Consider the following 12500-nt stretch of genomic DNA (forward strand, 5'->3'; position numbering starts at 1 on the left):
CTCCTTCTGACCCCCCTTCTGTAGTGTGAGCCCCGCCCCCCTAGCAGGGCTGCCTCTGTGGCTCCACGGAGCCATTGTAATAACTCATGCAAATGCAGGGGCTCTGGAGGGAGACAAAGGCAGGTCAGGCCAGCGGCTGGGGATTCCTGTGGACAAACAGTATTACATGTAAAATGTGTGCCTTTGACAAAAGTATTAATGTAGCGCATTTGATTTTTTTTTCCTGATGAGAAGTGAAAAGTAGTAATTGCGGAATGACAGAGGAAAATGAAGTTTTGAACCAAAAGGCAAAGTTCGCGGATGAAAAACCCAACCCAATTAGCTGCTTATGAGGGATGGAAATGCCAGGCATTTGCTCCTCCATCTCCTTCAACAGCCTTTTGATTGACTCTGCTTAGATCTGTACAGCAAAGCAGATAAATCGACATAGCACATGCATGCAGGGCTTAATCATTTGTAATAGTCATATTTGCCCTGACACATAATTTGCTATATCAAGCCATTTCTTTTTCTTGCTCACTAGTATTCCACAGCTCGGCCTTTGCTTTATAAAACATTTAATAGTTTACTTTAAACATATCAACACGCTGATCTACAATTGCCCTTTATGGGAGCCTGGAGGAACCGCACGGCTCTCCTCCCGTGGTGGCGCCAGAGGGACTCCAGGCAGGCTGTGCGGCCTTTGTCCGCAGGTTTGGTTCTGAGGTCTGTGTTTTCTGTCTTGTATGGCAGCCACTCCGTGCATCAAGGCCATCAGTCCTAGTGAAGGCTGGACCACGGGGGGCGCCACCGTCATCATAATCGGAGACAACTTCTTTGACGGCTTACAAGTTGTGTTTGGAACTATGTTGGTGTGGAGTGAGGTAAGCCTGCCAGATCGGCCCACCTTGAGCTGGTCCTCTGGGAATGGTTTTGATGAGCTACCCCTGGGGTAGGGGCATGATGCACCTACCACTAAGTTCCCTTTCACTGCTTGCCCATGGTGGGTTCTCTCTCCTGTAGGTGGGTATGCCCCTCCTCCTATAACCCTTGGGTTTAAAACCTGCCATAGGAGGTCCTGGGTACCCTGGAATGATTAGCTAGAATTCCTGGAAGAAGGTTTAAGGAGACATATGGTGGTGATTTTCATATGAATGATGCCCTGTGGCCTTTCCTGCAAACTAAAACCCAGGAACATTTGCTGGTATTTTCCTTAAAGAACCGTCAGCCCAAAGTCTCTAGGTGACAGGAGGGAGCATTCCAAGACGATGGTCCAGTTTGTGTTCATTTTGTAATTATATCCAACTGGCAAGTGTCCGCCTCTCAGGGCCTGCACCGCTGAGTGCCTGTTCATGTGTGGTTTCTGTAGCTGATAACCCCCCACGCCATCCGAGTACAGACCCCACCGCGGCACATCCCTGGAGTTGTTGAAGTTACCCTGTCCTACAAATCCAAGCAGTTCTGCAAAGGCGCTCCTGGGCGCTTCGTCTACACTGGTGAGTGCACGGCTCCAGGTTCCGTGGGGGCAGTGGTGGGTGCTTCTTCCCAGTGGGAGTCCTGTGGGCGGGTGTTGGGGGGTGTCCCACAGGGAGGCACAGGGTACTTTGGGAGGCCAGGTGAGGCTCACTGGCCTGTAGTTGAGTTTTATTAGGTACCTGGCCTCTGTATCTGAGGTAACACACATGATGCATGGACAGATGCAGACATAGGACTCTGGTGTTTCCCTCCTGTTTGAGGGAAAGTGATAGACAACAAGTTGTTGGTATCCACAGCCTCCAGCTCCCACGACAGTGTGTCTGGCAGCATGCGAGGCCTCGTGTCCACCCATCCACTTGTCAGCTGGGCCGTGTCCTAGACACCACTGCTGTTTGGTTGCTTGAGCTGTGACTGGGAAAAAAGTCACAGCCTGTCATTTACGAGGATGCAAGAGGCCCTCAGGGAAGCCAGATCTCTCTGCAGGGTGCTGCTGCGTAGAGGGGATCCAGATCATAAGGGTCTAGCCAGGCTCAGGTCAGAAGACTGGGCGGCCTGTGCGGTTCCCGGGCATGGTGTCGCAGGGATGCTTCGTATGCCGCTTTGCCCACACGAGTGCTTAATCAACACGATTTTTGTTTGAGATTGCCATCGAGAATGCCACACATACGCTTCACCTTAAGGAAGGCATGTTTGCATTTTGGCTTTGAATCCTCTTCAGCCCCACAAGCTGTAATAGGCCCGAAGAACGATTTTGATGCAGGACACCACCTGCTGAAACCCCAGTGAAGGTGAAGGGGCGAATGCTTCTCGAATGCTTGTGGCTGTTCAGTGGCTGGTGGACTGCCCACATTGAGAATCAGGGCTTGACCTGCCACCTCCCAAAGGCACCCTGGGGCAAGTCTGGCCTCCCACTGGGGTGCCATACCCTGCTCTGTCCAACAAAAATGCTCCACAGGGGTTGCTGAAGCCCTTTAGCTCTGTGGTTCAAGAAGGTTGGAGAGACCTCTTTCCTCTAGGAAGGAGCAGGCATAGAGACAACAGGTAAATGCCCTGCTCCCTAGTAGGCCTCCTGTCATCCAGGCCTGTGCCTGAATCATGGCCCTAGAGGCACCTAGCTCCTGACAGCTCATCGCTCCTGCCTGCTCAGTCAGTGTGGGACACTGAGTTCCTAGAACTGAGGGACACAGGGAGTGGGCACAGCTTCCTGTGGCCCATTTTGGGGCCCGGATACTCTTGGACCCCTGTAAGGTCTAAAGGTTGAGAGAGGATGGTTCCTGTAGATGTTGAAAAGCCCTCAGTATTAAAAAGCATCAACATTATAAAAATTGAGGCATCTTTTAAACATTTGTCTATGGATGGTCCATGACTTAAAACACTTCGACTTATTTCTGAACTTTATGTTGAGGGAGGGGTGTCCATGTAACATTTTCATCCTCAGTATAGTATTCAATAAATGATATGAGATAATCAACACTTTATTATAAAGTGGGCTTTGTGCTAGATGGTTTTGCCCAACCATAGGCCAGTGTAAGTGACCTGAGCACATTTAAAGTGGGCTAGGTGTATTAAATTCATGTTCAACTTAAGATATTTTTTACTTAAAACGTGTTTGTCGGGAGGTGAGCCCATAGTTAGTCCAGGAGCATCTGGTAGCTCCAGCAGAAAAGTGCTTTCGTTGTGCAGTGAGGGGCACGTATGTAGTGACTGCTAAGGTCCTCTGGAGGCAAGAAGCTGGAATTCTGCCATGGGCCTCGTGGTCCTCCCCAGCACCTTTGCCTTGGGGTCATGTGCGTGCGTGAGTTGCAGTCACGTCTCCACACTCACTCAGCACGCCTCCTCATAGCAACTGTTGGTGTGGGCACCACACATGTCTGAGTCCCTGGCCATGAACTTCAGACCATAGAGGCAGCAGGCCCTATGCAGAGACGAGAATAATGCAGCTAGACAGCCCTATGCCCCAGGTGCTGGTTCTGGGACTCTGCAGACTCCCCTGAGTCTGGATTTCTTTCCCCTCTCTATGGACCTTTGGAAAAGATCGGGGACAACTTGAAGTGTTTGACACGTGGCAGGCCCTCAGTACATAGAGCCTACTGTGGAACGTGAGTGACATGGGACTTCTGTTGGGGCCCCTGGGAACCTGTTCGTGTTCTGAGCTCCTTGGATGTGCATTTGATCCCAAGCTACACGTACTGACACCTGTGCTGTGGGAGGCACGTGTCAAGGCTGAGTTCTCTGCTGCCATGTGGCCTGGCTGGTAGCACCTCCATGAGCCTGTGTCCACAGGTGACAAGGCCGGCCTGCTCTTCATAGATGTTTCCTACCTGTTCTCATGTCAGACTGTTAGGAGCTCCTACTGGGTTATTTAGGGATGCCCCAAGCAGGTCTTTTCCTGCGCTCACACCTTGGGATACTTGGGCTTTTTGTGGAGAAGGCTCCTGTTAGCAGTGGGTAGTTTTCTTTAAAAGAAACGTGACAGCAAAGAGGTCCAGGTGCTACCTTCCTGCCATCTTCCAGCATCTGTCCCTAGTGCTGCAGACAGGTCCTGGACTAAATACTTGTAAATAAATGCAGGTGTGCAGGGTGGGGGTAACCGGCTGTCACTGGCTGGCAGGTGTCAGTTGGAAGCAGTCCTAGCTCTCCTGGTGGGTGGATGGGGAAGGGTGCTCTCTCTCTGAAACTCTTTGCTCTCTGATCAGGTAGAACTCCCTCCTTGGCAAGAGGGTCCATCAGTACCCTCCTCAGCTAGTTCCAGCTGCACCAGCCTTCCCAGAGACTCAGGGCTGTGCCCACGTTCAGACTGGCTGAACTTACTGATCCTAAGACCTGGGTCCTGCTGTCCAGGGCTTGGGGAGTTCCTCAGTTTGCCCGCATGTGGTTATTTGGCAGTGCCCAGTGGTATATTATCTTCCCCTACACATTGACTGTTACCAGGAATATACATTTCAAATGTGTGTAAGGACTACAGAGCTCTATACTCTCAGGGAGCAGAGGAAAGGTGGGGTCATAACCTGTCTGGCCTGGAAGCTTCTGTCTGATTTGCATTGCCCCAAATTGATGGGGGACAATGAAGTAATCACAGGGAATTGCTCTCTGATGAAAACTGAGCCAGCTCCTCTGGATGTCACAGCATGGGCGCCGTCCCCTGGGCGTCTGGTTCCCATCAGTGTGCCCAGGCCCTGGAGGCTGCTGGGACACCTTCACATTTAACCTTCCTGGCGTGAGGCCAGCTGTGGGGCCGCAGGGCCACGGGATAATGAACCTGGGCTTGGAGGAGAGGCAGCCACCAGCCTGCCAGAGGCTGGGAGGGACTTGGCAGAGGTCTAAATGAGCTGTTTACAGTGACCCGAGAAACACCAGATTTTTCAAAACCAGACCTTATTAGTCAACCCAGAGTGGTCGTGCTCGGCCTCTGCCCCCGGAAGGGGAAGGCCGGCCAGGCCCCATCCATCCAGCCTCTTGGCTGCTTCTCACAGCCCCTTCTCAAGTCACAATTACCTTGGGAGGCTGTGACAGTTCAGTTGATTAGCACGGCGAATTAAAAGAATGAGCCACAAATGACATGTCCAGCTCCTGCACAGGAGTTCTTTGTATTCCCAGCGAGCCTCACCCCTGTTGTAAGAAGGTCAAAAATTAGAGAGAGAACAATTTTCAAGCGGCTAGCACTTAGGAACAGAATTAACAATCACTGTGTATGTAATTGCTAGTTAATAGTAAATTGTCTCCTAGACTGTAAAATGCAATATAAACTGGTAGGCACCTAAAATTAAATTAATGAGATATTTGCTGCATTTAAAAGCGGATAGTGCAAATTAATAACCGAGTGCAAGGCTTGTTTTAATATTTGTCTAATAGTGTACCATTCGTTTATTTAATAATAATTAAAATAGTCCTGGAAACTCTAACCTGAGGAACTCACTGTAGAAGCAAATTGAGCAGCTTGTGCAATTCATAATTTCACTAGTGCAAACACATCAAATTGTTAAGAGTAATAAAAGAAATTATTCTTTAATTAGAATAGAAACATTATGCATTATCCGATTAAGTCAGATTAGAATTTGTATGCTTCTAATTGAGATTGTATCATTGCAAAAACTTCTACAGACACGTTTTCAAGAGTGAAGTGTATGGCACCGTGTGTGTGTGTATGTGTGTTGTAACGCGACTGTTTCCTTAAAATGACCATTTGGAAAAGTAGTTTCCTATTTAACAAAAAAGTGGAGGCCACTGATGTGGTTTGACTTCAAGCCTGGTTCCTGGGACATCAGGACTGGGGCTCAGGGACTTTTTACTGTTGACCTCTTGCCCTGAATATTTGATTGACCCACCCTCATTTTAGAGAGTTCTTTTTGTTCAATTAAAGAAATTATCACAAATCACTGGAAGTCAACATGTCACTAGTAACAGACTAGCCAAGTTACCCAACAAGATGTTGGCAGGCAGCATAGACACATCTAAAGTGGATGCACAATAGATACGTGGAAGGGTCCCAGGTCTCCGATGCGTTCAACTGACTGGGAACATTTTCATGAAAACGTATGCTTTTGATGAGACCATTCCTCAGCCAGTACTTACTAGCAGTTTGGTTTCTGATATAGTATTTATGCTTGTCTTTTAAGAAAAAGTCAGATTATACCTTAAAACCAGCTACATGTCCACTAGCTCCATCTTGCACCTGTGGAGAGACAGTGGAGCTGGTTTCCACGGTTCCTCTGTTTCTTCTCACCTAGGAAAGCCCTTGTGTTTCTGGAGTGTGTGTGTCTCGACATGGTTCTGCCCACACTGGGGAGGCGGTTCACCCCTTACCACAGCTCTAGCTTGCTCTCTGCCAGACCCTCACCACCACAAGGAATGACTCGTATCTGCAGAGATGATGGTTCTAAATGGCCACCCACAAATTGTACTGTTGTCACTCTGTTAAACATAATGTTGGACGCAAACCACCTTATTATTTCAGCTCTAAGCATTGAACCACAAATGTGTTCACAGCTAGAAACACATTCTGTCCTCCTGGCTCCTAAAGTGTGAGATGCTCAGCTCAAAGTCACTAGAGATTCCTCCCTCATCCCAGGGAAGCCAACAGCATCCTAAGGCCCAGTCCTGTTTTCAGTGGGTATGCCAGTGGCCATATTGGTCATGGTGGATCAGCCACTATTTCTCAGGTGCCATAGGAAGTCTCTGTCCCTGTCACACTCAACCGCCCCCTAGCAATGATACCCTGGGTACATTGACTCTTATGCTGAGTTATGTGCTCTGTCGGCTCAGGCTGTCTTGAGGCTCCAGTTGGGAACTTTAGCTAGCTAGCACAAGACTCATCCTCTGCCCAGCATCACCCCACCCTTGCTTTTTGTTGTGTTTAAATGTGGACAGCAGGAGGTAGTGATTCTCCCCAACCCCACAGGGACTAGATGGCAAGCACCCCACCTCAGCCCCTTCCTCTGGAAGTTCAGACTGGTGCCTCTAGGCAGAGCCTCAGGCAGGGAGGGCAGCACCCACCTGCTGTCCTCCCCTGAGTGGCACACAATACTACCTAGACCACAGCCAGTTAAGCTGCTGCCTGCCAGGTGGGTGCTGGGAGTGTGGTTGGAGAACATGTCTTTAAAGAGGGTTGCACGAAGCCGCCCTGTCCCCACAGTCCCCTCTTTCCCTGTCTCGAAGGAGGGCAGGAGAAGGAGGCACACCATGTGTGCTACTGTACAAGTAGACTATTTGTTCTAATCAGTGACACCCATTTACTAGAATTGCTTAAAATGAACTATACCTCATACAGAAATCGCACATTTAGAGAGTTCCATTCATCATGTGAAAATTGAGGGCCAGTAAACTTTTCTGCCCCTCCAGTGGGATCATAGGCATGCATCAAAATGTTAAAAATGATTGGTGAGACGGGGCTGTCACCCATTTATCAAGGAAAAGAACATTATTTGCTAATTTCCCAACCAGGCTGGTGACAGGGTGCTTCGTCTTTAGACCCACGGTGACCAGTGTGGCCTTTTTGTTATTAGTGTGAGTCAAGCGCTTTTGGGCTGTTGCTAACAAGACACATTTGTCTGTCATCAGAGGGGGCTTTGGTTGCTTTCCAAGTGGCTGTGACAGAGTCTGCTCCCTGTGCCCCGATTGGCCATGTGTGACGGGGCTTCGTGAACCCAGGAGGGAGACAGACTGATAAATCACGAAGTTTCTATGTCAAGGTAGAAGTATTGACTTCTTGGCCCACCTGACAAGGCATGGCTTCGAAGAGAGTGCCATTAGTCTCCCCAAAGGACAACAGGGTCATTGGCTTCACTTAGGATGGGCAGGATGTGTACAGTGAAGGCCAGTCTGACTCTTTCTGTGGCACAGGGTCCCCATCTCTCACCTGCCCTCCTGGCAGCACTGTCTAGGGGAGTTTTGTTTCATGTTCTGCTTGGGAAAGACACAAGAAGTGTATGGGGGGGAACAGACATGAACAAATAACCATTCAGAAGCATAATGAAGGTGACCAGGTGGTGGGTGACAAGCAGGCAGACCGAGGCAACGAGATCAAAGGTAAGATGACAAGTCACGCCAGCCATGTATCTGGTAGGTTGAACCATGAGGACCAAAGATCCACAGAGCAGGCATCTTGACTGCAAGCCTTAGGAGGAAGCGTGAGGTTTCTGATGCAGCCACAGAGGCCAACACCCTGCTCGGTGGCCCTCCGATGGGGTCATAGGGCACTTGGAGCCACTTTTCTCTTCTCTGGTTTGCAGTCTGTTGTCCGAGCTGCTTCCCAACCAGTTCATTCCTGCGTATGTGGTGTGGGGTGATGCCGCAGAGAAGGATGTGGTGGCAGAGCTGTTTTGCTCTGTCGTGGACCTCGCAGGCTGGGTCCTAGGATGGCTGGACCGAGGGGCCCTGCGTGCCTCCGTGGGAAGCCTGTACTTTTGCAAGGACTTCTGGCCTATCTGTACTCAGTGGAGTAAACCAAGGCTTGATTGGCAAAGCATGAGCAAAGATAAGCATGAGAAAGCAGCTTTCAAGAACTGCGGCTTGACTGCAGAAAGTGCAAAATGAGCAGAGTCCCACTTCCTTCCCGTACGGTGGTTTTAAATTCAACAAAATGGAAGTCTACGGTCTGTTGACCCAGGATAACTTCCAAAGTTTCTTGATGCTCTGATGAGTGGATGGGATGACTTGGCTTCATAGGGACAGGCTGGAATGGTGCATACCCATTAGATGGGTTAGCAAGCCTGTGACAGTTCAAAACGCAAACCATGGGGACCAGGAGCCACTGCAGATACTGGTTTATGTCATATTCGGAGGGAAGTTTTGTGTTTTTACCCTGGGTCCCTTGTACTTTCTCTAGTCCTCATTCTCTTCTGAGACCCCCTCTTTCTAGTCTCTGACATGTAGAAACACCCCTGCTAGGACAGGGAGGTCCCAGGACCTCTGAGCTGCCTTGGGGCCCAGATCCGCCCCTCTAGGCAGCCTGTGGCCGCAGCTGGAGGTCTAGAAGGCTGTGGGTTTGGAGATTCTCTGGATCCCTCCATCCTCCATTTTTGGTATCGCCCCTTGATGGGGGCTTGATGAGGGTGGGGAAGTGCTGTGGCAGGGGCTTCTTGGTCCTGCCCAACCTCATGGCTCCACGTCAGTGTACTCATCCCACTGGGTAACAGCCACTTATCACACATCCCGTCCTTGGGAGACCAACTCGGCGTTTTTCCGTTGATGACCTTGTTCCCAACACAAAAGCTTCCATGGAAGCTTGAGACCCACCAGCACTCAGGGAACACCACACTGAAGGCCCAGGCACTTGTAGGGCATTCATGGCTGAAGGCCCCTCACCATGGCAGGTGGCTTCTAGGTGGTTCTTGACATTTAACTTCGGTGAATCCCAAGCCAAAGAATGAAGATTTTCTCCGTATGCTTCTTGTGAGTGGAAGCAGCAGTCACCTTCCAAGTGAACGTAGTTTGAGACTAGCATGTGGCTGTTGGAGGCCTCACAGGTCTCCCAGCCTTTCGGGAGCTCAGTGCAGGCAGTTGTAAGTTGGTCTTTGTCATGGTATCATGTGGGGAACTGGGCCCTGCATCCACCAGTGGCCGACGTGCCCTCTTCCTCACCACCCCAAACTGAGGACCATATATGCTGCCTGCTTAACCAGGAGTTTAGGAAAGCCAGCTGATTGGGATGGCCATCAAGGTGAGCGTGCCATCTTGCCTTAAACCTGGCATGGAGGTGAAGTGTATGTTCCTGTGTTCAGTCTGTCTTCCAGAATCACTGTTTGCCTCATGCCTGTCTAGGCCAGGGTCTCATCTGGGCACTACGGGTGACTAAGGGGAAGGGAAACCAGCAGCTCTCATAGGCACTCATGGTTGGGGTCTCTACATGAGGGGGTAGTGCATCTTGCCCACTTAGCAGTGGGTTATTAGAGAAGGGAGCACTCTGCCTTTATCTTGGCAGCCTGGGGCCTGGAGTCTGCACAGCTGGTGACAGACCTCTGATGTAGATGCTGTCCTAAGATCCCACTGACTCAGTCTTATGGGAGAGAAACAGGGTATAGAAAGGAAGTTAATACAATGAGCCTTAATGAAAACGCCTCTTTAAAGACCTGTGTAGAAGGGGTAGACAAGGCTCCCTGGACGTTCCCATGGAAACGGCTTGGAGGCTGCACCCCAGCTGCTTAACAGGGTGTAGGGCATTTCCAGGAAGAGTATGGAGGCCTCATAGGCTGCCAGAGGGAGCAGCCGGAGGACAGGTGGTCTGAGGGACACAGGTGAACACCACCTTTCTTGGGGCTCCAGCACATGGTGAGCAAGGCTAGCCGTTTCTTCCTTTATTTAAATTTGTTTTTGAAATTTCACCAACAATTTCATCATGGAATAATGTGATTTTGGTCATTTTAACCTGTTATGCTCTCTTCACCCTGAGACCCATTTTCTTCTCAACCCTCCCTATGACTTTCATGTCCCCTCCCTTTCTTGATCCCACTATATAGCCCAGCCTGACTTTGGACTCCTGATTCTCCTGCCTCTGCCTCCTCAGTGCTGGGATCATGGTGTGATCACTGTCACTTCTGCTCAGTAGGGCTGTTCTGTATGACACGCAGAGTCCAGTACCCTCTGCACAAGCCTATGCTTTTGAGGATTCCGATGCTTATGTGAGTCCTGACTGTATCTTTAAAGGGTCTCCTTCTTTTTCTTCTCTGTTCAGCCTGAAGGAATCGGCGTTAAGATGCCTCTGGGGAGACTGAAAAGGGAAACCATGTTGGGAAACCAGGTTAGAAACCCTAAGCGGCAGTCCCTCAGCCCGTGGCTGGGATCTGTTTCCTAACCCCAGCGTGGGTTTCTGCATTTACTAGAAGCATTTGTGCTGCCAGGGTCCGCGGAAGGGCCCTCCTTGAGCACAGGTGTAGCATGAAGTCTCGCCCAAATTAGACCTGACTGCTTTTTTTTCAGTTCACATATAAGAAAATGGGTTTCATTATGAAACTTTACTACATCTATACCATTGTACGTACGTCCTAAACCCTCCCCATCCACCCTCTGCCCTCTTGCTGGTCCTTTTCCACGTCACCTGTGCATGTATGTGTCTAAAATGGGAGAAAGTATGCAACACTTGGTTTTTACCACTTCCCCATTCCCCTCTCATTCTGCCTCCCCTCCCTTTGGACTTAATCCTCCCCTCCTGGTCCCCTTTCTGCTTCATTTTGCATATGAGGACAAACAGCAGATGTTTGAGTATATTCACTTAAGGCTCATTTCACTTAACATGATCTCCGTTTCCATCTTTTCTACAGATATGTGATTTCATTCTTCATGACTGCATAAAACGCCATTTTGCATGTGTATATACATACATAAATATATAAGCCACATCTTTGTCTTCTGCTGATGGGTACCTAGGCTGGCACTATGCCTCGCTCTTGTGAATGGTACCACAGTAAACATGGATGGGCAAATGCTAGAGACCTTGTGTCTGCGTAGATGTTGCCTTGGGATACAATTCCCATCAGAGAAAGTCACCCAAAGTCCACAAGCAAATGGTTCTTTTAACTCCCAATGTTGTGCAACCTCCAGTCTCACTACAGACTGTTGTCGTAGTTGAGCTGTCACTGTTCCCATGCACATCTCTTCCTCCCGTTCCCTGGCTTCCCCTCTGGTTTTGCCTACTGTGAGGCTGGCTCCTTTGGCTCAGTGTGTGGTTGTCTCAGGTTTTGCTCCACTGCATGTCAGAATGACATTCCTTTTCATATCTGAATAGTATTCCATTGTGTGGGTGTACCACATTTGTTATGTGTTCATGGGTTGATGGACATGTAGCTATTAGGAAAAAGTTTGCTACAGACATTCATCAACCAGTTCTGTGTACGTTCACTTTGTGTCTCAAAATCAATGATGTCGCAAGAGCTTCTTCATGTGGGCCTGGTAGCTTCCAAGAAGCCTGACCAGGATGCCTCAGTATTTTTAAAAGCACTGCTCTGAATAGGGCAGGGGGTTCTCAGAAGGCCAGGGAGCAGGGCCCGCCTTATCCTTAGCCATGGTACCTGCATCCTGGGAGGGCTGGCTTCCAGAGCTTGTTCTTACCCCTGCATGGAGATTTTCCGGTGGTTTAAAGTGTGCAAATCCATTGCCGATTGGCTCTCCACAGAGGTTGTTTCCTGCTTGTCTTTCAGGACCTGCCTCCTCCCTCCATGAAGTACCCTCCAGGGTAGACACAGGGCTTTCTGCAACCATTGGCATCATACTGAGAATCATTTCCACTCAGCAGACGCTCCCTTTGGCCACACCTCCAGAGGGCAGGTTAAAATGTCTGGATAGCCTTGGGGGGTGGGGGGCGATGTACCAGGGTCAGGCAGACCTAGGGCTTTGTCAGGGCATGTCTGCTGGGCCATCTCAAGACGGACAGGCCTGCGATGAGAGTGCCAGGGCCTTTGTTTCCTTTAGCTGCAGGGCTGGGCTTGGTTGGTGGTGTTCCCTACACCTAGACAAGCTGCAATCCAATGCATTCTTTGAGGTATGTAAACAAAAGTGTTTGAATGTAGTCCAGTAGTTGTCAGGGAGTGTATTATTTTGGTAACAAGGAAGGC

General features: G+C 49.7%; 1 protein-coding gene across 2 annotated transcripts in view; it reads left to right on the forward strand.

Moving 5' to 3' along the window:
• The window catches only part of Ebf3 (EBF transcription factor 3), a 124248-nt gene that overhangs the window by 94260 nt on the left and 17488 nt on the right, over window positions 1–12500 (forward strand). For both annotated transcript variants that reach the window (XM_017797835.1, XM_017797836.1), the window contains exons 8-9: window positions 733–863; window positions 1349–1475. In XM_017797835.1, coding sequence (XP_017653324.1) covers window positions 733–863; window positions 1349–1475 — 258 coding nt within the window. The remainder of the gene's footprint in view (window positions 1–732; window positions 864–1348; window positions 1476–12500) is intronic.

The sequence above is a fragment of the Nannospalax galili genome, unplaced genomic scaffold (genome assembly GCF_000622305.1).
Source record: "Nannospalax galili isolate Female #2095 unplaced genomic scaffold, S.galili_v1.0 scaffold810, whole genome shotgun sequence".
Lineage (NCBI taxonomy): Eukaryota > Metazoa > Chordata > Mammalia > Rodentia > Spalacidae > Nannospalax > Nannospalax galili.